Source organism: Pinus tabuliformis, chromosome 7 (genome assembly GCF_031772625.1).
Source record: "Pinus tabuliformis cultivar Carrire ecotype Pingquan chromosome 7, CPIR1, whole genome shotgun sequence".
Lineage (NCBI taxonomy): Eukaryota > Viridiplantae > Streptophyta > Pinopsida > Pinales > Pinaceae > Pinus > Pinus tabuliformis.
The window spans coordinates 1,085,843,390-1,085,866,807 of NC_142293.1; the positions used below are offsets into that span (position 1 = coordinate 1,085,843,390).

At 40.1% G+C, this 23,418-nt stretch overlaps 1 protein-coding gene across 1 annotated transcript in view; it reads left to right on the plus strand.

Moving 5' to 3' along the window:
- LOC149251342 (protein CutA 1, chloroplastic-like) overlaps positions 1–23,418 on the plus strand; it is a 245,977-nt gene that overhangs the window by 197,916 nt on the left and 24,643 nt on the right. Inside the window, exon 4 of the mRNA XM_089459358.1 lies at positions 12,664–12,695. Coding sequence (XP_089315484.1) covers positions 12,664–12,695 — 32 coding nt within the window. The remainder of the gene's footprint in view (positions 1–12,663; positions 12,696–23,418) is intronic.

Below are 23,418 nucleotides of genomic sequence, written 5' to 3' on the forward strand. Positions count from 1 at the left end.
TCTTATGAGAATTCTTCAGATTGAGAATGTCCAAGTACCTTGTATGGATTATGGATATCTCCCTGGTTAAGAGGGAGTGTTGAAATATGTAACTAGGTTCAGTCTTCATAATGACATATGTAATGTTGATTTTATTTATTCAATGAAAAGAGAAAAATAAATTTATTATTATTGTTCTTGAGGCATGGGTTTTATGCTCAAGGGAAATTTATTTTAGGTCAAGCTCCCATTGAGAGCTTCTAGGATTTGTCCTTGAGTCTATAAAGTCAAAAGAGTCGTTGTCATGTATGAATTACCCTTCTTGGGCATGTTACATATTGTAAGAAAAATGATTTAAGTCAAAGTCAAGTCAAATAACCCTCCAAGACCTTGTCAAGTGCTTATGATTAAGTCAGCCTATGAAGGAGCTAGTCAGCCTAACTAAGAAGACATGTTGGCTTATTGGACAAGTTGAGAAGCCTATATAAGGGAGCACTCGGCCTCATTCAAGGACACACTCATCAAGCAACAAGAAGTTTGATCTAGGGCAAGAAAGAAGACCTAAAAGGAGCAAAGAGAAGGAGATTCAAAAGAAGAAGAAAATCAAAGTAATTCTGATCTGTTTTGGGCTAAATTCCTCCACACGTGCAAAGGTAAGGACGTCATCTTGTAGCAGAGAATACTGAGTTGCAGTCACCACATAAGCGCCAAAATTTTGGACAAAAGAGGGGTTATTTAGCAACGCGAATTATCAAGAAAAGAAATCTAGGTCAAGTGAAGTCAAAAGGAGGAAAATATGTCGATATTGCAGCCACACGTGTGACCTAGGGTTTCTATGGAAGGAGCCGAAATTGTAAGTCTGCAACAGCGAGTCAAAATTATGAGTAAGGGCCGAAATTTGAAGCCGTGGCACAAGTTTGACTAGCATTTACTTGAAGAAGAAGTACATTCGTAGAAGCATTGAATTGGTCTTGGAGGGGTTGTTGGTCAAGGGTCTAGGTCTTGGAATTCGTCAATTGAAGTTTCTATAAGAACAAGAATTCTAGTGGGTTTTCCTCTCAAGCTTGGAGAGGTTTTGGCCCTGGTTGATCGCCTATATCTTGTGTCCTTTGTCTCATTGTTATTTATGATTTGGTAGCCGTTTGATGATAGTGAATATTAATAATAACCAGGAAAAAGAAGAAGCTAATAAAGTAAAGTAAAAACACATCACAAACAATCATCAAAGAAGAGAAATCATCTACAACTCTTTGCCCAAGATTTCTCAACAAGGAGCAAACAAGATCAGCTTGATTGAAGCACATTTCTATGAAGATGGCTAAATGTTTTGAAGACCGATGTTGATATAGATATACTAAAGATGAGCCCATTATTTTTTCACTATGTAGAGGATTTTTGTGTAAGAGGGAGGTTCTTTTGTAAAGGCATGAACCTGGTAATATCTTTGGCACAATGGACTACAGGTCCATTGACATCTCCTTGCTGCAAGACTCTAATATTGACTTGTTTGATTCTTTGATTTGTTCGATGATCTGTTATTTGTTATCTATTTTTATTTGTTGGATTCTACTATGGTTGTTGATGCTTGGTTCTGTGAGAAGCCATTTATTATTTGTTGGATTTGACTATGAGTATTGATATTCGCTTCTGTGGTTGCCAATAATTGCTTTTGTAAGAAGCCACTACTGAAGTCTATTATTGTTTATTGATAGTTGTTGATGTTTGCTTCCGAGTGAAGCCCTGACTAATGCTAGATGAACAACTGAATGTTGTTTGCTGAAATATGTGAGATCCACCATGTCTACATTTTTGATGATGAATTGGTTGCTGACGTTTATTGGAAGAAACTGAAATGATTGAGAACCCCCTTGAAGAGGGAGCACTTATTACATAGCATCATATTATGGGCCCTCTCTTGTAGGCTGTGTGCCATGAGACCTTTTGGTCCGGTAGACATATTGTTGATTCCTCTTGTGCGCTGTGTGCCTTGAGACCTTGTGGTCTAGGAGATGTACTTTTGATTCCTCTAGTAGGACCTGGGTGGTTGGAACACAGGGGGATGTATCGTTAATCATGCCTTTGCTTGCTTCCTCGCTTCCATCCCACAACCTACCCTGAAGACTGTTTCTCAAACAGTTAAGGGAGAGGTTCAACTTAGAATAGCATTTAATCTAAAATTTACCAACATTGTTGCATCACACCTAGCTCTTAGGACTTGCATCCCATATAGGTTAGTCTATCATATCAAGTAGTGGGTGTCCATCCGGTTACTTGGCATTAATTTACATTAAGCAAGAATTGTGACTCCATAAGGCACTGGTCTCATACTTAAAATCTAATCTAATCATTAATCTTTCTAAATTTAACCAAGTAGCTAGGCCACTCATCCATGTCTCCCAAACAAGTTGGTTCCCAACTTGTTTTCCTTCACCTCATTTCCATAGGGACTACCCCCCATAGCTTGCTGTTGGGAGACAACTAGAACAGAGTGGGCGGGGATCAGAGTGACAACCTCCTACCCTGAGAGTCAAACCGGCCAGTCAATAAGGCCACCGGTTCGAACCGGCTGAAAAAATCTGTCAACAAGGCCATTTCGCCCATTTTGAGCCCTAACCGGCTGGTTTAGGATGGAACTGGCCGGTTTGTGGTCAAACGGGACAGTTTCGTCCTAAATTGGCTGGTTAACTGCCATGACCGCGGAGGACCCATGCAACGACTTATCCAAGGTAGTTATGCTATTTTGGAGGGAAAGTAAGGGTCCTTTCCCTCAAAAAACACCCTCTCCAAGCCTTTAAGAGGCCCTTCTCCCTCTCACTTGTCTCACACAGCTCATTTGGAGTGTTTGTGAGTTTGCTTGGGAGCTTGGAGAGTGTTGAATTTTTGTTGGAGTAGTCATCTTGGAGGCTTGGAGTTGGAGTTGGAGCTATTTTGGAAATAATTTGTACTTTGTAGCTGTCAGTGGAGTTGGCATCTTCAAGAGGAGGCTAAGGAAGCTAGTTTGCATTTCCAGGTAAGGATTTTCACTTGAAAATTCATCATTTGATTGCTGTCCATGTATTAAATTTTTTTGTGTTATAAATTTATAAACTTCTAACTTCTAACATCTATGCTATCAAATCTCTAGTTCTATGCTATCAAATTTTGTAGCCTACATGTGCATTTGTTTTCCTAAATTTAGCTTTGGTTTTCCATGTTTCTTAGCTGCAATTTTTTTTTTTTAAATGGCAGATTTCTTTGCAAATTGTAATTATTTCAAGCAAACATGGCTACAAAAGGAAAGGACAGTGAATGGGCTCATTGTGATGCAATTAATGGAAAAATGATATGCAAATTATGCCATAAATCTATTGGAGTTGGGGGTATTCTTAGATTGAAACAACACTTGGCTGGGGTAATAGGCCAAGTAAAGCCATGTGATGCACCAAATGCAATGTTAGGTCCTATTAGGGCAAAATACCTTTCCAAGCTTGAAAAGTTTTATGTGGATAAGGCTAGGGAGAAGGCCATCCAAGATGACATTGCAAGGAAGAGGGAATTATTAGAAGCCATGAAAGAGAGTGGGTATGATGATTATGAGATTGAAGACTCCTCTTCTATCCCTTCCACCAATGACCCCTTTCACTATGTTCATCCTTCTTTTGGCCAACCATCAAAAGGAACAAAGAGAACAAACATCCAAAGTTATTTCTCATCTTCTACCAACATTGCCTCTTCTAATCCCACTTCCTCTCAGCCAAGTCGTCAACCCACTTTGGATCAACATTGGAAAAAACAATGCAAAGAAACTTCTCATCAATACATTGCTAGATGGTGGTATGATTCAGATATCCCATTTAATGCTGCTTTCTCACCTTATTACCAAGCTTTGTGGGACTCTGTTATAACTGCAGGAAAGGGCTTCAAACGTCCTAGTATGCATGACTGGAGGGGAGCTCTTTTGCAAAAAGAGATATCTTCCATTGATGAGTATTTGGTTGAGTTTAAAGATTCATGGCTAAAAACTGGTTGTTCCATCATGTTAGATCGATAGACCGATGGAAAGAACCATACTATCATTAATTTCCTTATTTCTTTTCCTCGAGGGACCATGTTTTTGAGATCAGTTGATGCATCTGATAAGGTGAAGGATGCAGGCTGCCCTTCTATTTGAGCTTTTGGATGACATTATTCAGGAAGTTGGGGAGCAAAATGTTGTGCAGGTCATCACCGATAATGCCTCAAACCATGTTCTTGCTGGAAAGATGCTTGAGTCCAAATATAGGACCATATTTTGGACTCGATGTGCTGCACATTGCATAGAACTCACGCTTGAGGACATAGGCAAAGTGGAGTGGGTAAACAACACTGTAGAGCATGCCAAGTGCATATACATTTGCAACCACTCATGGGTATTGAAGCTAATGAGGAAAAACACTGGGGGCAAAGAGCTTGTTAGGCCTGCAATTACGAGATTTGTAACTCACTTCCTCACATTGCAATGCCTCAATGGTCAACATAAAAACTTGTAGAAAATGTTTTCTTCTGATGAATTGACTGAATCTTGGTGGGCTCGTAGACAAGATGGAAAAGGCACCAAAAAGAAAGTGTTTGACAATTATTTTTGGAAAAGGTTTGTAGAGCTTGTGAAAATTACCAAGCCCCTTGTTAAGGTGCTAAGGATGGTGGATGGGGAAAAATTGGCCATGGACTACATTTATGAGGCTATGGATCAGGCAAAAGAGCAGATACGGGCAACTTACAAGGACAGGTTAGCTGAATATGGCCGTATATGGGAGATCATTGATAATAGATGGAACAATCAACTCCATTGTCCTATACATGTAGCTGGGTATTTTTTGAACCCAAAGTATCATTATAAAGATCGGCTAGGAGATCTGTAGGATGGGGAGGTCAGAGCTGGATTGATTGATTTCTTGGAGCACATGGTCCCTACCCATGCAGACCAGTTGGAAATACATAGACAACTTACTGTTTTCAATATGGCAGGTGGTACCTTTGGCAAAAACTTGGCAAAGATGGCAAGAGATGTGGATCAACCAGGTAAGCAATTCCAATTTCCAATTTGTTTTTCTTTTCAAGTTAAGATTGTTTACGTTCTTTACAATTCAAATTATAAACTAAGTTACTAATTAATGTCTTTTTCTTTGCAGCACATTGGTGGGAGTCATTTGGTGGACAATGTCCTTAATTGCAAAGGTTTGCAATTAAAGTCCTCAGTCAAACTTGCAGTGCTTCAGGTTGTGAGCGCAATTGGTCTGTTTTTGAGCGCATACACATGAAGAAGAGAAACAATTTGGAACAAAAACGGTTAAATGGTCTTGTTTTCGTGCAATACAACCTTTGAATAAGGAGGAACTAAATAATGAACAAAACACCTGATCTAGATCCCATTGTGTTGGACGATATTGATCCAACATCAGAATGGGTGGAGGAGACTGACGATCTTGTGTTTGATGCTGATTTTGATATCGACATGGCATTAGTAGGGGATGAAGCAGATTTTGTGGCGGCATGAGAACCAGGATCAATAGCGGCATCAAGGAAAGGCAAAGAACCAATGGAAGGCACTGGTCGTGCAGGTTGACAAACTTGTGCTTCCATTAGGTCCACTATTATTATTGGTGGCATTGCTACTGAGGTTGCAGATAAGGCTGAGGCATCCTTAGACTTTGAACCAGATGATGTCTATGTAGCTCCTGATGATGATCTTGTGTCTAGTAGTGGTGATGAACTTGATGATTGATCATGTGTACACTGTAGACTTGTAGTAGGCCAATGGCGTCATAGCTTGTAGCATTGTTTTTGGACTTTATAAGCCATTTAGAGCCTCATTGCTTACGTATTTTACTATTTTTTCGATGATATGTATTGCGCTTGGTGCCATTTTGATATATTCACCTTTACATGGTATATAAATGATCAAACTTTGCATATTTTGTCTCTATTGGCTTGGAATCATGGTTTTAAATCTTAAAAATAGTTTTGTTTCATTAAAAATTAATTATTTAATGTATTTTTCTAAAACCAGTTCGTTTAGACCTAACCAGTCCCGGTTCGACCAGATCCGGTTGGTAACCCGGTTCATTAGGTGGACCGATCCGTGTGAAAATTCTACCACTGCAGCAACTGATTTACTTTTCTTACTTATTTCATCATAAGTTATTCATGAAATTACTTCAACAAACATTAAAATAAATACTATTGCAGATATCACATCGTAATACAGAAACAAAAATATGCACACATTGACACAGTTATTTTGGACTAATGTCCCTGGAAAACCCATTGTGGGAAAACCGGTGCAACAAGGGAGGATTTTATTATTCAACAATTTTCTTGTACAACAGGGTGCCAATCTGGCTTACCCACAGATAGACAAACTTCCAACACTTTCCTAAACCCAGCGTAGGCCCTACTGACCTCTGCTACAACCTGATACCCTCTGCGTCAACCTATTGAGGCTTTGCACAACCTCTCTGGGCTTTTGCGTCACTCCTGCAGCGTCTGCATGGATGACGCAAGCCCTTCTGGCTCTGTGCAGTCTTTGCTGCCTCTGCATGGCTTCCTTTGGCTCTGCATCTGCCTCTTCTGCGCTGATCTCTCGTCGCTTTGTTCCATACTTGCTGCCTCTTGATTGCTCTCCAGACCACTAGTTCAATTTCTCAGCAAACCCCGCTCCAGAAATTGAACTAACTAGTCTCCCTCTTATACCTTTTCTATTGACATCTCAATGGCCGAGATTAAGTCCCTAATCAACGACTAATCATAGATCTGGCTTGATCCATGTCTTTTGGACCATTCTAACACAGATTCATATTAATACACATTAATATTTTATTTTCCCTAAGTTTAGACTTAGGGACTCCATTAAAAATATTAATTATTTTAATATCTCTTGATTTGTTTAGAATCTGCCCAAACCCTTTCTGGGTATTGGAGATCTCATGTGCCCCAACCTCTCTACCAAATTTCGTGGCTAGAGCGCATCTGATGCTACCCCAAATCAACACTACCTCTTAGCGAGGACCGTGCTCTAGCAATATTCCTCACTGAGTATTACTCTGATCATCCGGCATCCGTACCTGTGCTGATGCTAGGCCTCCCCGCCCAACATCCTCTGCACTGTGGTATCCTGTACTGCTGCCCATGGTTCTGCCACTACCACTGCTGCATCTATACGACAACTCCCTTTGCATCCGTGCTGCTGCTGGTCCTTTCTCCCAGCACTACACCTTCCTCTGCATCTGTGCTGCTGTTGGTCCTTTCTCCCAACACTGCATCTGCACTGCAACTCCCTCTGCATCTGTGCTGTTGTTGGTCCTTTCTCCCAACACTGCATCTGCACTGCAACTCCCTCTTCATTCGTGCTGCTAACACACTACTTCTGAAAGGGGTTCTTTACCATCCCCATCTTTTCTCTGAAGTAGTCAAATTTTGACTTTCTAAGGGCTTACGTCACGATATTTGCCACTTGTCCCCCTGTAGGAGTGTAGCTCAACTGTACAGCTCCACGTTGGACACAATCTCTGACAAAGTGACACCGGATATCAATATGCTTTAGCCTTTGACCTATCATGAAACACTGGATTCTCAGAGAGTTTGATGCAACTCTGATGATCACACATGATCCTAGTCACCTCCATATTTCCTCTGAATAGGTTTACCAACAGTTTTCTAAGCCATATGGCCTCACACGAAGCTGTGCTTGCTGCCATATATTCTGCCTCAGACGAGCTTAGAGCCACAGACTTCTGTTTCCTATTGCACCAGGAGGTTATTCTTGATCCAATGTTGAAACAGTATCCAAAGGTACTTTTCCGATCCACTGAACTTCCTGTCCAATCTGCATCAGTAAATCCACTCAACCTGATATCCTTGCCCTTGTTGTACAAGAGCCCATAATCAACTGTTCCCTGTAAATACCTGAGAGCGTGCTTGGCTGCTGCCCAGTGAGCCCTCTTTGGTTCCACCATGAACTGACTGAGGGTGTTGACAGCATAGCAAATATCTGGCCTGGTATATACTAGATACATCAGGGACCCTATGAGCTGTCGGTATAGGGTGGGATTGACATCCTTGTCTTCTGATGCATCAATCTTCTTCCACTTGGTGATCATTGGCGTAGCCATAGATCTACAGTCTCCCATCCCGAACCTTTTCAGAATTTCTGTAGCATACCTTCCTTGCCCAAGGAAGATTTCTCCTTTCTGCTGCCAAACATCGAACCCTAGAAAATAGTGCATTCGTCCCAGATCCTTCATATCGAACTTTATGGCTAGATTCTTCTTGTAGTCTTCAATGGGTCTGGATGATCTTGTCAGGAAGAGATCATCCACATATAATACTAAGATAAGTGGCTTGTTCTCTACAACCAGATAGTAGAGATTCAGATCCGCGTCACTCTTGACAAACCCCGTCTTCTGCAGGTAGCCATCTATTCGACCATACCACGCTCTTGGTGCCTACTTCAGCGCATACAAGGCTTTTTTCAGTCTGCATACATGAGACTTCTTCTCATGAGTTTCAAAGCCCTCTTGTTGTTCAATGTATATTTCTTCTTATATTACCCCGTTCAGAAATGTCGTCTTGACATCCATCTGATGGATCTCCCATCCCATCTGGGTTGCAAGAGATATCACGGTCCTAATAGATGTATACCTAGCTACTGGGCGAAGGTTTCCTCATAGGCAATCCCTTCTTTTTCAGCATACCCCTTAGCCACAAACCTGGCCTTGTATTTTTCAATACTGCCATTCGCAGCATATTTGATCATGTAGATCCATCTTGAACCTACCACAGATCTGTCTTGAGGCCTTGACACCACCTCCCAGACATCGTTTACCATTATGGAGTTATACTCCTCCACCATCACATCTAGCCAGACCTGATGCTGAGCTGCCTCCTTGAAGCTGGCAAGCTCTCCATCCTGAGCTACTAACACCTGATACCTGTCTCGCTGTTTTCGCTCCCTTTTACTATTCCTTGGCTCTCCAATGAAGTTCTCTGCATCACGCAGAATCTGATGAAGTTCCCTACTGGTTCTTCCTCTGCCAATAGGTGCTTTTGTTTGCTCCTCTTCCTCATCCTGAGAATCTTCCTGATCTGAGGAAGGATTCTTCACTTCCGTTGGTTGAAGAGGCATGACCAATGGATCCTTTTTCCACTGTTCCTTGGAAGGCATTTCGCAAGATCTTCTGAAAGCTCTGTCCTCCATGAACTTTATATCTCGTCGTACTACTACCTGCTCCCTGGAAGATAGATCTTGTATGCCTTAGTGTTCTCGCTATATCCTACCAGATACCCCTTTTCTGCAGTCTGATCCAGCTTCTTCCTCTTTTCTTCGGGTATGCGAAAATATGCCAAACTCCCAAATATCCTGAAATGACTGACTTCAGGTGTCTTCCCAGTGAAGACTTTCTTTGGAGTAATCTTGCTCAATGCCCGATGAGGAGTCCTGTTCTGAACGTAGACAACTGTGTTGCATGCTTCTGCTCCGGATTATAGGGAGTTGTCCACTCTCTTCTGATGCCCTCCTTAGCGCAAAAATCAGTGAAGTCCATATCGACATATTCTCCACCATTAGCTAAGCTCAAGACTTTTATTTTCTTACTTGTCAGATTCTCCACTAGAGCCCTGAACTCCTTGAATCGACAGAAAACCTCATCCTTGGTTTTCAAAAAATATATCCAAGTTTTCCTTGAGTGGTCATCAATGAAAGTAAGGAAATACTCAGCACCGCTAAGAGCTTTGACGGACATAGGTCTGCAGATATCTGAGTGTATCAATCCTAGTACACTCTTGGCCCTGTGGTTGCTCCTAGGAAATGCCGCCTTGGCATACTTTCCTAGAGTGCATCCCCTACATACATCATCTCATTCCATACTCAGATTGAGAACTCCTGTTACAATGCTCTTGAGAATTCTCAGAGCTCCATGGTGCAAGTGACCCATCCTTCTGTACCATAGTTTGTTCAAGTCTTGCTCCCCATGACTGCCTATTAGTGCCATTGGAGATTCTAGTTTTAATTTGTACAACCGATTACTTTTGATCCCGATCTGCACTTTCTTTTTCCAGCTTGGGTGTTTGACGTATACCTTTTCCTTGATGAAGTAGATGTCATAGCCCTTGCCTTGTAGTTGTGACACGGAAAGTAAGTTCATCCCTAATCCTGGCACATGCAGCACATTTGTGGCACAAAACCACTCTCCCAATTCTGTCTGAAAAACTATGGTACCCTTTCCTACTGGAGTGCACTTTGCCTTGTTCCCCATGGTGATCTAAAAGTTCATTTTCTCTTCTCGATATTCTGAGAAACACTCCTTGATTCCCGTCATATGCCACGAGGCTCCACTGTCTATATACCATACTTCTGATGATGCAGCACTAGTCATGCACGCCACTTCTTCTTCCAACCTGGAAGCCAACATAGAGAAATCGAAATCTCTCTCTCTCTTGTGCAATCTTCTGAAAATCTGTGTGAGTCCCCTGAGGTGGATGCCTCTACATTGTGGTCTCGACCCATAACTGATTTTCCCTTTCTGTCTCTGATTACTTGTTTTGATACCATGTGAAAATTCTACCACTGTAGCAACTGATTTACTTTTCCTACTTATTTCGTCATAAGTTATTCATGAAATTACTTCAACAAACATTAAAATAAATACTGCTGCAGATATCACATCGTAATACAGAAACAAAAATATGCACACATTGACACAGTTATTTTGGACTAATGTCCCCGGAAAAACCCAATGTGGGAAAACCGGTGCAGCAAGGGAGGATTTTATTATTCAGCAATTTTCTTGTACAATAGGGTGCCAAACTGGCTTACCCATAGATAGACAAACTTCCAACACTTTCCTAAACCCAGCGTAGGCCCTACTGACCTCTGCTACAGCTTGAAACCCTCTGCGTCAACCTGAAACCCTCTGCGTCAGCCTACTGAGGCTCTGCGCAGCCTCTCTGGGCTTCTGCGTCACTCCTGCAGCCTCTGCGTGGATGACGCAGGCCCTTCTGGCTCTGTGCAGTCTCTGCTGCCTTTGCGTGGCTTCCTTTAGCTCTGCGTCTGCCTCTTCTGCGCTGATCTCTCGTCTCTTTGTTCCGTACTTGTTGCCTCCTGACGGCTCTCCAGATCATTGGTTCAATTTCTCAGCAAACCCTGCTCCAGAAATTGAACTATCTGGTCTCCGTCAGTATGTTATCCAAGTGCCCCTCAAGCCTTCTCTTATACTTTTTCTATTGACATCTCAACGGCTGAGATTAAGTCCCTAATCAACAAATAATATTAGATCTAGCTTGATCCATGTCTTTTGGACCATTCTAACACAAATTCTTATTAATACACATTAATATTTTATTTTCCCTAAGTTTAGACTTAGGGACTACATTAAAAATATTAATTATTTTAATATCTCCTGATCTGTTTAGAATCTGCCCAAACCCTTTCTGGGTATTGGAGATCTCATGTGCCCCAACCTCTCTACCAAATTTCGTGGTTAGAGCACATCTGATGCTACCCCAAATCAACAGTCTGGTCACCGGTTCCGGTTTTTAAAACATTGCCTATACAATCTGAGCGACAACATGTCCCAACCATCTTTTGCATTTTGACTTTTCTTTTTCTTTCATTGTGGCCATATTATGCTTTTCGATTCTTTTATTTGCATTAACCTCGAGGGTAATGTTTTCCAGCCCTACTCAAGGATGTGGATAAGATGGTGCCAACTCCCAATGAACGAATGGCAATTAAACCCGAAGAATGGATTTGGTATTAGGGCTAATAATGTGATACGGAAAGTGTTAAGTATTGTAAAAGAGAGAATGAACGTGCTATTTCAATCTAGGTCTTCTATATGGTGCCCCTTCTGTAACCCTAAGGCCTTAGGGGAGGTCCCACTAGACTAGGGCTAAAGATTAACCCCCTGGTAAGGTGAGAGAACAAATTTACAATTAAGATTGGTTAGTCATCCAGGTCACCCCTTTATCCATCCTCAAATCCCAAAACATTAAGTAAAAGCTCTCGATTGCAAAATGATCAAAGTAGTTGTTGAGTGGTAGCCCACCTTTATTCAATAGGAATGCTGGATGGTGAGAAGTATATGGCTGGTGCAGATGGTGGAGGAACTGGCATATTGCCACCATCAAGCAAATGTGTAGGGCTGCTGGCTGGCTCGCTGGCTGTCCAAGATGGGAGAAAAATTTTCTCCTATGGGGTTATCCATTTTGTTGGGTAACAGGGGACATGCCTTTCACCATGGGGGACACATCCTTGTGGAGCATTGGGTAATTGTTTGGCAGGTCTTAGATCATTTTTTTAAGACAATGAATTAATGTTAGGCTGTGTCCAATATGTTTTTTATTCTAGAAGTATGAAATTATAAATCTGTACTCCAATATTTAGTGGTAACTGTTTGGCATGCCTTAAATGGGTTTTATAGGAAAGCGAGCATCAATGTCAGCTTGTGTCCACTGTCTTTTCTTTCCTAGAAGTTTAAAATTGGATTCTATCACCAAACATAGCTAAAGAAGGGAGGCCTGCTTCATAGTGCCATATTGCTTGCAACAGCATTTTTTAACCCCAAGCAAGCTTAGCATGGATTCACTATAGTGTATGAATTTTGGTTTGAAATATTTTTACCCACAAAGCGAAGGTAAACTTTTGACAGAAATTTCCTGTCTGTGCAGGTATTGAGTCAATATATTGGTGGAATGATAAGGTATGCTCAAATCTTATGGTAGTTATGATAAACACTTTTGAGTAACATGTTGCAGCAAAAATTGAGAGGCAGAGTAAATAGTTCCTGTATAAATTCTGTTACATGTTGGCTATGATCTAAAGGAGTGAATGGCAATGTGTTAAATTTCTCTGACTTCCTTTCTATATGTTTTTTCCGAGTCAAATCTATTAGATTTATGGTACAAGCTCTTTTAAGAGCTTTTAGTCTCATATGAAATTCTGTAACTGATTTTTAGGTTTGCAAGAAATCTACTATGAAGTGCAACTTTAAAAGAGAATAGATTTTTATGTACATAAATTCATAATGTAAACATATTTTATAGAAATAGAAATATCTAACTGATTTTTAGGTTTGCAAGAAATCTACTATGAAGTGCAACTTTAAAAGAGAATAGATTTTTATGTACATAAATTCATAATGTAAACATATTTTATAGAAATAGAAATAGTAATTGATATTGATTTTAATATCCGCTAGAGACCTAACTATATCAAAGGGACTAGAAACTACATACATCTCGAGAATCCCATTGACAAGCTTGTTATAAGTATTGGAAAGGATCCTGTTTTTTCCATTAAATAACTAGGCACTATAAACGAGAGAGCTATTTATACTCACTTTTACTGGCTGTCAAGGACCACATTATTTTTTCCTTGGTTCAGCATTCATAATTTTGTGGAAATCAGATCCTTGCAAATTTAAAGTTCTGTCAGTTTCTATGCTGGTTATAGTTGAGATCAGTGTTGAAAATGTTGCAAAAATATTGTTGTTATTGTAATTTTTGCAAGTTGGTGATAGTACCTGCCTCAAAATATTATGATATTTTCGAACTTGTGGTAATATTGTGATTAAAATATAGTGAGTTGATTTAATATATCACCAGATCCGCATAGCTAACCCTTTAAGATCCAACTTTTAGTTTTCTTTTTACCTTGTTTTGAAAAACAGAGGCACGGCATTGAGAGCAGAGTAGTTTCTCACTCATGCCGAATACCAAATTAGTTGCTAAAAGGATTAAAACATAGATATGTATGCTACTTGTCTACATTATTATGATGTTGTAAACATGTCGTCATGGTAGAATCTAGATTAGACACGGAGCATCAACTATTTAGTGCCCACATAGATAATGTCAACCATATTGCAAATGCAGTTACAAATTATAAAATTACGAAGACTTAAACTACTATTAAATAAGAGTAGACTATGAATTGTGAAATAGGACATCATGGCAAAAGAGTTATGTTTAGGAAACAGACCATTTGTTTAATTTCCAAAACAGATATTAGAAACTGAATTCTGGAAATTGAAAACTCTTATATGATACTAAGTGAAAAAAGGAGATGATTATTCACAAAAACTCTATTGCTCCTTCCTCTTGGCAAAAGCATGATTACCATGATACCTATGTAGTTATGGACATGGGGGTAGCTGTGAAGACATAGTTGGACCTAAGGCTCCGACAGTTGGAGTCCTGGTTGGGTTGAAAATGGCAATAGGTGGGGGTGGCATCTCAATACAATCATCATCATCATCATCATCAAAAGAGCAGTGTCCATGTTTTCCAAAGCCAATGTTCCACCCATTAAATCCTTTGGATGATTGTAACTTGTCCCAAATCTTATATGATTTATCCACCTTTGCATTCTCACGATAATGGGAGAACAACCACAAGTTGTAAGGCACATAAACCAAGCTCTCTGCCCTGTTTACATTCAATTGTTTGTCTTGACAGTGTATGAAACTATAGGTGGTCCAAGACCTCTTTGCGGGGTTATTGTTCACAACCTATGAAAGACTCGTTTCACCAAACTTTTCAATTGTAGGGTGGAACTGCCATACAAGTTCCACCAAGTTAAGCTTTGAAAATGCAAGGGCCATTTTGTATTTTCATGGGCTTTCTTCTCTCACTAACACAACACAAGTATTTTGGAGTTCAGTGGTAGTTATAGGTTGTGGGGAGAGACTTGGAGGATGTACAATTGTTGTCTTCAAGCACCATTCATCATCATTCGAATGGTAAGAATAATGGTGTAGTATTTTTGGCTTGATGGAGGCTTTTATGGAGCCATATCTCAGCATGCAGTCCTATTATGGCACACTTGACACGTATTGGAGGTCAAGAGCATGACATGTGGAATGCAAAAGGGTTAATGAGTATAAACCGAGGAATGCCCCTGTTAGAATGATGCCATGTGGCACTAAGTTGCACTTGGGGTTGGCTAAAGGCCCTCTAAATGTTGAATTCCCTCTTCAAGGAGATGGCTACAGCATGTTGAAGCCTAGAAATGTTGAGAAATAATCTTGATGGAGTAGCTTCCATGCATTTGCAGGCATGCTTACCCTTTGGGAGAACTCTTGGGAATGGATTGTGTAAGAAAGGAAGGGATCATGAGATATATAACCATGATGAAGGTGATCAACATCCAAAAGACCAAGAGGATTTGACTAGAAAATATCCCGGAAAGATATGAAGACTCTGATAGGAAGCCCGAATAAGATGGAGACCCTTGACAATGGATATCTTTGGGAGATGTGTCAATATGTATGCAGGATGCTGATACCTACCGGAAGATGTCATGATGAAGAGTCATCTCGTAAGGTACTCTTTGATTTAATGTTATGTTTTGATTTCTTGAATGATATCTGGATGAGTTCATGTAGGGCTATTGGAACAAGAGTTGTAAGCACAAGTGCAACTAGCATTCATGTGGTGAATGGAAATTCCTGAAAGAAGCATGATGAGAAAGAAGTAGCCATATGAAGAAGGTTCCAAATCTATACCAAGAAGGCCACTTTCCATGAAGAAAGGAATGACATGACGAACCAAGGAGGAAAGTGATCGATGGCTAATGCCCTACAAGGAAAAAGCTCCACTGAATTTCTTGACATCAAGGAAAGAAATTGATCAAGCAATGGAAGGACCCACAAAGAAAAAGATGTTGATGCAAAGGAGAGTTCCTAGTTAAGAGGGAGCTTTGACAAGTCCCTAATTAAGAGGGAGATTGGGCAAGTTCTTGGTCAGAAGGAGCTTGGGTACATTCCTTTACATGAATGGGAATATATTCCCTAGTTGAGAGGGAGAGATAGACACAACATTCTTGTCTTCACTTGGGAAGAAAGAATGGAGGATTGGGTAATCATCTGGCATCTGATGCTCTTTGAGGATGTGTAGGGCATCCAAGATAAGAGTAGGCAAGAGGACCGATATTCTTTGAGGGCTGGGAACCCAAGATAAGAATAGTCCTAGAAGGTCATACTCAGTGAACACCCGGGTGGGTATGTACCTTGAGAGACAATGATGAAGGTGGTTATAGTCATTGGTCTCTCCAACTTTGTGCTCTGATCTAATGAAAGATAGAGCTATCAGTCAAGGCCTTGCTATGGAAACAACGTTGGTTACTATGATGCTATACAGATGGATTACCAATCCGATTCTTCTTATGAGAAATTCTTCAGATTGAGAATGACCATGTACCATTATGAATACCTCCTTAGTTAAGAGGGAGTGTTGAGGAAAGTGTAACTAGGTTCGATCTTCATAATGACATGTAATTATGACTGATATAAATGATGTAATAAAGAAGACAAAATTATTATTGTAAACTTGCTTCATGGGTTTCATGAGCAAGTGATTTTAGAATAATAGGATTTGTCATTTAGAGTCTAGAATTAATGTCATGTATGAAGAGCTCTTCTTGAGCCCATGTTTAATGTATTCAAGTCTATAGAAATGTCTAGAAGCTCTCCAAGGACAAGGACAATCTGTCTTGAAGAAGTCGGCCTGCAAATTGAATTAAAGGAAGATCATGTCGGCTTCTATCAATATACACATCTATTCATACTAACACGTTGGCTTAATATCTGGACAAATTACTATATATACCCAGCTAGGATCTTCGCATAAGTAAAGTACAAAACTCGGATCCTTCTAAAGTTTCAGATGGCTGTCAAAGAAAAGTGTTTTGAATGCCACAGTGAGGTAATTTCGGAACTCTGTCCATGGTGTAGTATGTGGATATTTCTGTGTTTTTCGGTTGGGTACCACAAAGATGCAGTCTCGGCATCCTCACAGTCTCAGATGCCATAGAAAAGGGCCCAAACTTGTCTCCTTGCAAGTCTCGACATATTTGTGATGAAGAGGATCTTGGTGATCCCATAGTGAGGCTCGGACTTGTCTCCCTACAGTCTCGACATACTTGTGATGATGAGGATCTCGGTGATCCGACAGTGACACACTCTATCTCAGCATACATTCTAGACACAATCATGATCTCGGCATAGTGGTATTCATGGTCTCGGTCATGATGTTGATGAAGATCTTTGTGCAACTCTCATATCTCAGTGTAGAAGATCTCATTGTTATGATGAAGATCTCAGTGCAACTCTCATATCTCAGTGTAGAAGATCTCATTGTTATGATGAAGATCTCGGTGGTGCAACAATGATGCAGTAATGATCTCGGTGCAACAAGGTGCAACAATGATGCAACAGTAATGATCTCGGTGGTGCAATAATGAAGGCCTCAGTGTTGCAGCAATGATGAATTCAGAAGTAGTGACGATGATCTCAACAATGACAAAGAATAGGATTGGTGTCTTGGTCTTGGAGTGGCTAAATAGGTCAAGGGTCATGGTCTTGGTATTCGTCAATTGGAATCTCTATAAGAAGAATTTGTGTGGGTTTTCCTCTCAAAGAGTGAGAGGTTTTGGCCCTGGTAGAAAACCAACATCTTGTGTTCTTGTGTCTTTTGTTTCGGTAACTATTTGTTAAAGTAAGAAAACACACTCTAATATTAACAAGCAAAGATTGAGCTAATAAGAAAAATTAAAAGTACGTCACAAATAGTTATCATGGCGAGAAGAATCTTATTAATCTAATTGCCCTAGATTCTTCAACATTTTTGTAGGTTGGTTATGTTCAAGTCAAGGTAGAAACCCATTTTTTGAAGGCCCCAAACCTCACCCAGCCTAGAAGGCTAGGGGACTAATATTGCAAGCATTAAGGAGGCCTCTAGCCTTGAAGGGCATATTCACTGAAGAAACTAGGGTTTGTGCAAGCTTTTTCTCAACAGAAGGTTTCTTTGCAAGGTTGTGATCATTTTTGGGTTTCCATTCAACATTTTTTGGCTTTTTTAGCCTAGCCGTGGGCCTGGGAGACCTTTTTCACCTAGCCGTTGGGGTTTGAGGCCAAATTGGCTTGGCTGCAAGGCTTTCTAGGGCCTTTAGCCCTACCCACAACCCCTAAGTGACCTTTGGAAGTTAGCCGTAGGCTTAAAGGGGCCTAATTTCATCTTTGCATGTGATTTTAAGGGCTAATAATTTGTTTTGTAGACGTAAAATGATTTTTGGCAAGGGTTTGGAGTGGTTTCTCATCATATTTTTGCCACTGATCCATGAAATTGAGTTGATTGGCTAATCATTAGTTTTGCAGGTTCATTGTCCATTGCGAAAAAGCTTTGGAGGCTTATGTTTCCATTTCATTGTCATTCTAGACTTTTGAGGCCTAGCCGCTAGTCTTAGGGCTACCTTCTAGCTTGGGCACTAGCACATTAACAAGCTCTAACAAGCTGCTCTTAAGTAATTGGAATTGCTAATTTTGTTTCATTGGAATTGCTAGTCTTGTTTCATTGAGATAACCTTTAATTGTTCTTTAAGTGCTTCATTAATTACTCTTGCCATTTTACATATCATTGTGAGCATCTTGTTTCAAGTAATTTTGAAACATTTGATTCATTTAATAGTCTCACTGAAGTAATCACTCACATCTTGAATTACATTCTGGGTAGAAGTGCATTTATAAAATATACCTCCAAGCATAAGCTTGGTTGTAAAAAGCTAGGACCAATTTCTTCACATAATTTGAGAGATTTAGACCCTCATTTGTAGTTAACATAGGTGACCTTGCAGTTCTCTTGTGGGAAATCCCTTTTAGGAATGGAGGCACTTAGGTGGTTAGAACTCCATGAAAGGTATTGTTAATTAGGCCTTAGCCTCCTTCCCTTGGACTTCTCTCTACAACTTGCATTCGAGACTAGCTTCAAAAGAATTGAGGAGAAGGATTCATCTAGGGTAGGCAGATAATTAAAAGTAACAAAGAACTTGTATTTCACATAGGTCTAGGTCCTACAGTTCATATAGGATAGAGTTTGCATCCTGCAACAACTATTCATCCGGTAACTTGGAATCTAATCTATATTGTGCATGTAATAAATTTTAAAGGCAATGGTCTCTAACTTACACTCTCAATAAATCTAATCAAGTGGTGCTTAATAATCATACTTGCCTCTTAAGTCCCAACCAAGTGCCAGGCCATTGAGTTGTGTCTCCTTAACTTGTTGGTTCCTAGCAAGTTGTTTATCATCTCATCCATAGGGACTACCCACCTTAGCCTGCAATTAGGAGACAACTTAAAGAGAGAGGGCATGGATTAGAGTGACAATCGTTGCCCTGAGCGTTGTCACAATTCTTGTACAATTTGAGCAAGAATAGGTCTGTTTTAGGGGTTGTTGATGACTTGTGGGAGAAAAACTTTCTAGTAAGTTAGGGACTTCCGAGGTGTTATGGTGGTAGTTGACATCTACTATGATGGAGGTCCCTAACAATTAGAGTGGAGGGAGATTGTGAGTTGGTACCTTATCAAATGGGAAATTTATGAGAGATTACTTTTAGCTAGGTGTATAACACAGTTGGAGTTCTTGAGCATTGGGGATGCTAGATTCCCTATTTCACAATGGGATTCAGGTGGATTAGCCTCTTGTATGGCAGGGCTTGGCCAAGTAGGGGAACACAACTGGCAGGTAGGAGGCACAAGGATTGATAGTATCCTATTGATGCAACAAAAGTATAGTGGAGCCTCCTTCAGATTCATTTGTGGTTTAGGAATTATTCTTGGCATATAGATTCCAGATTCCATTTTAGTAATACAATAGGGGTTCTTCAGACTTGTTTGGGACCCTGGTATAGGTGTATGAATTGCTTGATAACAAGCAACTTTGGGAAGGGAGGATTGTAATGCCCCTTTTTCTAGACATTGGAGGAGGAGAGTATCTCAGTAGCTTGGGTTACAAATTAAAATGAATTATGCACTATGAGAGAATTAGTTAATTAAAATGTGACTAATGAAAAATAAATATTATAAATCATTTTAATAAAAGAAGAAAAGACCCATGGTATTCAGATGACCCTTGTTATTTACCCATGGTATTCTAATAGTCCATGATTATTAAAGGAGATGAGAGCTCACTCCTTAGGCATGCATTTGGGATTATTTTTTTGTTGTTGTTGAGTTGAGCTCTTAGAGCTTGTTTGGGTGAGAGCCCATATTATGTAGAGGGTTAGTTTCAGTGGAAAGTGATCCACCCTAGCTTATCCAATCAGGAGGGGTTTCAGTATTGAGAGATATACCCTAGCCACTTGAAGAGGAGGGATCAAATCAGATTCCTCATTGGTGCTTAACAAGATCGAGATTTTGGAACATTGGTTGGAAGTTTGAAGCAACACACAACTGTAGATCAGGGAATCTAGCCAGAGAATATTTCTCCAGCTTATTTATGTTGGAAAATGTAACTAGTTTCAGTTTTCGTAATTGTCATTGTACTCATGTCAATCTGTATATCTTATGTAATAAGCAAAAGAAGAAATAAAAATTATTATTTTAAAGCATGGCTTTCATGCATCTTTTGATTGATCTTCTAGGTAAAGAATGTTCTTCATGCTTCTAAGGTTTGTCATGTCATTAGATCTATTGTCATGAGTCAAGAGGGTCAATGTCATGTATATAAGACCAATCTGGGCAAGTTGTACCATGTAAAAGAATTTATTTTGAGTCAAGACAGTCAAAATAAGTCTCCTAGAACAAGTCCGCCCTGCCAGAGACAAGTCATCCTAGAGAGGGCTATTCGACCTCCACAGATGAGTATAAATAGAAGCTGTTCGACCTCATTTGGCAACAAGTTCGATCTGCAATCAAGAAGTTTGATCTAAGGTGCGAAATCCAAGAAGGAATACAAGAAAGGTAAGGAGAAGAGGCACTGAAGCTAGGAGGAAGAAAAATCAAAGTTTTGGTCAAGGTTCTCCCTAGTTTTCTCTCATACATGTGAAGATTCTGAGCTGTTGCAGGGGCTGAAGTTGTAGACCTACTGCAAGTCCGAAATATTGAAATTGGGGGCCAAAATTCTGAGTTTGGTGTTATTCTGGAAGGGTTTGACTCTTGTTTACTTGGCTGGACTTTGACCTAATTGGAAGGGCTTATTGGAGGGCTAACTTGGTGCTGGAGGAAGCTTTGGTCTTGAGGTTTGGGTCTTGGTCTTCTCATTTGCAGCAGATTCTATAAGAAGAGAAGAGATTTTTCTGGGTTTTCCCCTTGGAGGGGTTTGGCCTGGCTTGGAGCCTAATTTCATTGTCTTTACTGTTTTTCTCTTGATATTTTTTTGATGAAAAGATCTAATAAAGAAACACAAGAAGATAACTAAAGTTAACAAGCAAATATTAAGGAATAAGGAAAAATTGAATTAATAGCCTCCCTACTACATTCTCCAACAATTTATTTGTCAAGTTCTATGAACTTTTGATGTAATTTCCCTCTTAATAATAAATAAATACATAACTGGGGTTATAGAATGGAATTTGTCGGCAAACTTTACAATTATTGATTTTAAATTGATCGAATTTTCTGTAAGAATTATTATGTGCTATTCCTAAAGAAATTTCATATAATAATTTCCTAGAAATTAAAATGAATTTAAATGGGGATATTATATAGGAGTTAACTTGAAATGGCACATGCAGGTCTGCAACTTGGCAGGGGTGGCAGAGTGAATGTTTCTGAGGACTGCGACAAAGACAAAACTGATGGAGAGAGGTTAGGCACTGAGCAGGGTAGAGGCACCTAAACTAGGCTCTGATACCATGTCAGGCGCAAGGAATGACTCCCAAATGATTATTTGCATTCATGTAAACATGATTATATTGTTGGAAATACTGAAGGGGGGTGAATATACCATGTCAGGCCAAGGAATGACTCGCAAATGATTATTTTCATTAATGTAAACATGATTATATTGTTGGAAACACTGAGAGGGGGTGAATTAGTATTTCTTAAATTTCAACAATTTAAGTATCACGAGCATTACCAATCAGATCATGTGAGGAGTACACAAGAATTATATGAATAATTTATATATTACAAGGGAAGCTACAACTTCTGGTTGACTAACTACAACTGGAAGGGCTACAACCCCAAGATTTACCAACTCTCACTGGAAGGAGGCGACGACCTCTTGAAGGGAGCTACATCTTCGTTTCCTAGCACCACCCTGCCACCCTATAGAATCAAAGGTCAAAATAAATAAATTCTTAGGCTACTATACCAAGGCCAATGACCCAAATACAACATTCAAACAACTTCAATTTTTCCCCTTTGTTATATGCAATCTTTAGATAGTTCAAACGATAACATGCATACCTCAGTTTTTCCTTAAACTCAACGACTTTAACATAGCCTACTTCAAGACTTCAAGAAGGGTTACCAAAGGTGTGCTATAGTTGTTATGCTCTTAACCTGCAAAAAGATACCCAAATACAAAATATGCGAAGAAAGATACCTAGAACATAGAATAGTGAGAGACAACAACAAATATTTTATTATTCAGAAAGCAATGTTCACTGGCCTTTTCGAGGGGGCAACCTCCAATAGAGGAGAGCTCGATACAAAATAAGACATGATGCTCCTCGCAGGGAGTCTCTATCCTTTATATATGACTCATACATGCAATACCACGGATCAATACCATGGGTTTTATTAATACCATCTATCTAATACTACGACCCATTTGCAACTAACTGTGGTCCCGTCATTAATTGCGGGTTAACCACTTACAATTATTAATATGGGCTTTATTGACTCTTGACTATGACTCGATCCCATTACATAAATAAGGGGGTTAGGGTGGGACCCTAACATGCCCTCCCCCTTAAGACTAGCCTTGTCCTCAAGGTTGAAGCTGCAGAAACTGCTGAAGAATAGTGGTTGGTTCCCAAGTTGCATCTTCCGGAGAGGTGTCTTTCCACTTGACGAGGACTTCCCTAATCATGCGGCCCCGCAGGTGCCTGTCTCGTGTGTCTAGGACCTGTTCAGGTTGGAGCCAGATTGACCCTTCTTCGTCCAATTCAGGTAGACTGGTTTGAATTCTGCAATTGTTCCCAATCACTTTCTTGAGGCATGAGACATGGAAAACTGGATGGATTTTTGCAGTAGGTGGCAAAGCCAACTTGTAAGCCACTTCTCCAATGCGCTGAAGTACTTGATATGGTCCGTAGAATTTGGGGGATAGTTTCTGACAACCCTTGTCTTTGAGTGATGTTTGCTTATATGGTTGCAGCATCAAAAAGACCTAATCCCTTTCTTGAAATTGGCGCTCTGAGCGATGTTGGTCTACCTGTTGCTTCATGCGGTTTTGAGCTTGATGAAGATTCTCTCTAAGATGGGCGAGCATGGTTGCGCGGTGTTGTAGGAGTTGATCCACTGCTTGTACTTTTGAGCACCCCTTGATATAAGAAGTAGGGGAAGGAGGAAGTTGACCATATACTGCTTCATAGGGAGTCATTTTGGTGGTGGCATGATAGTTGGTGTTATACCACCATTTAGCCAGAGGTAACCACTGTACCCAAAGATGTTGCTTTTCTGAAGTGAAACACCTAAG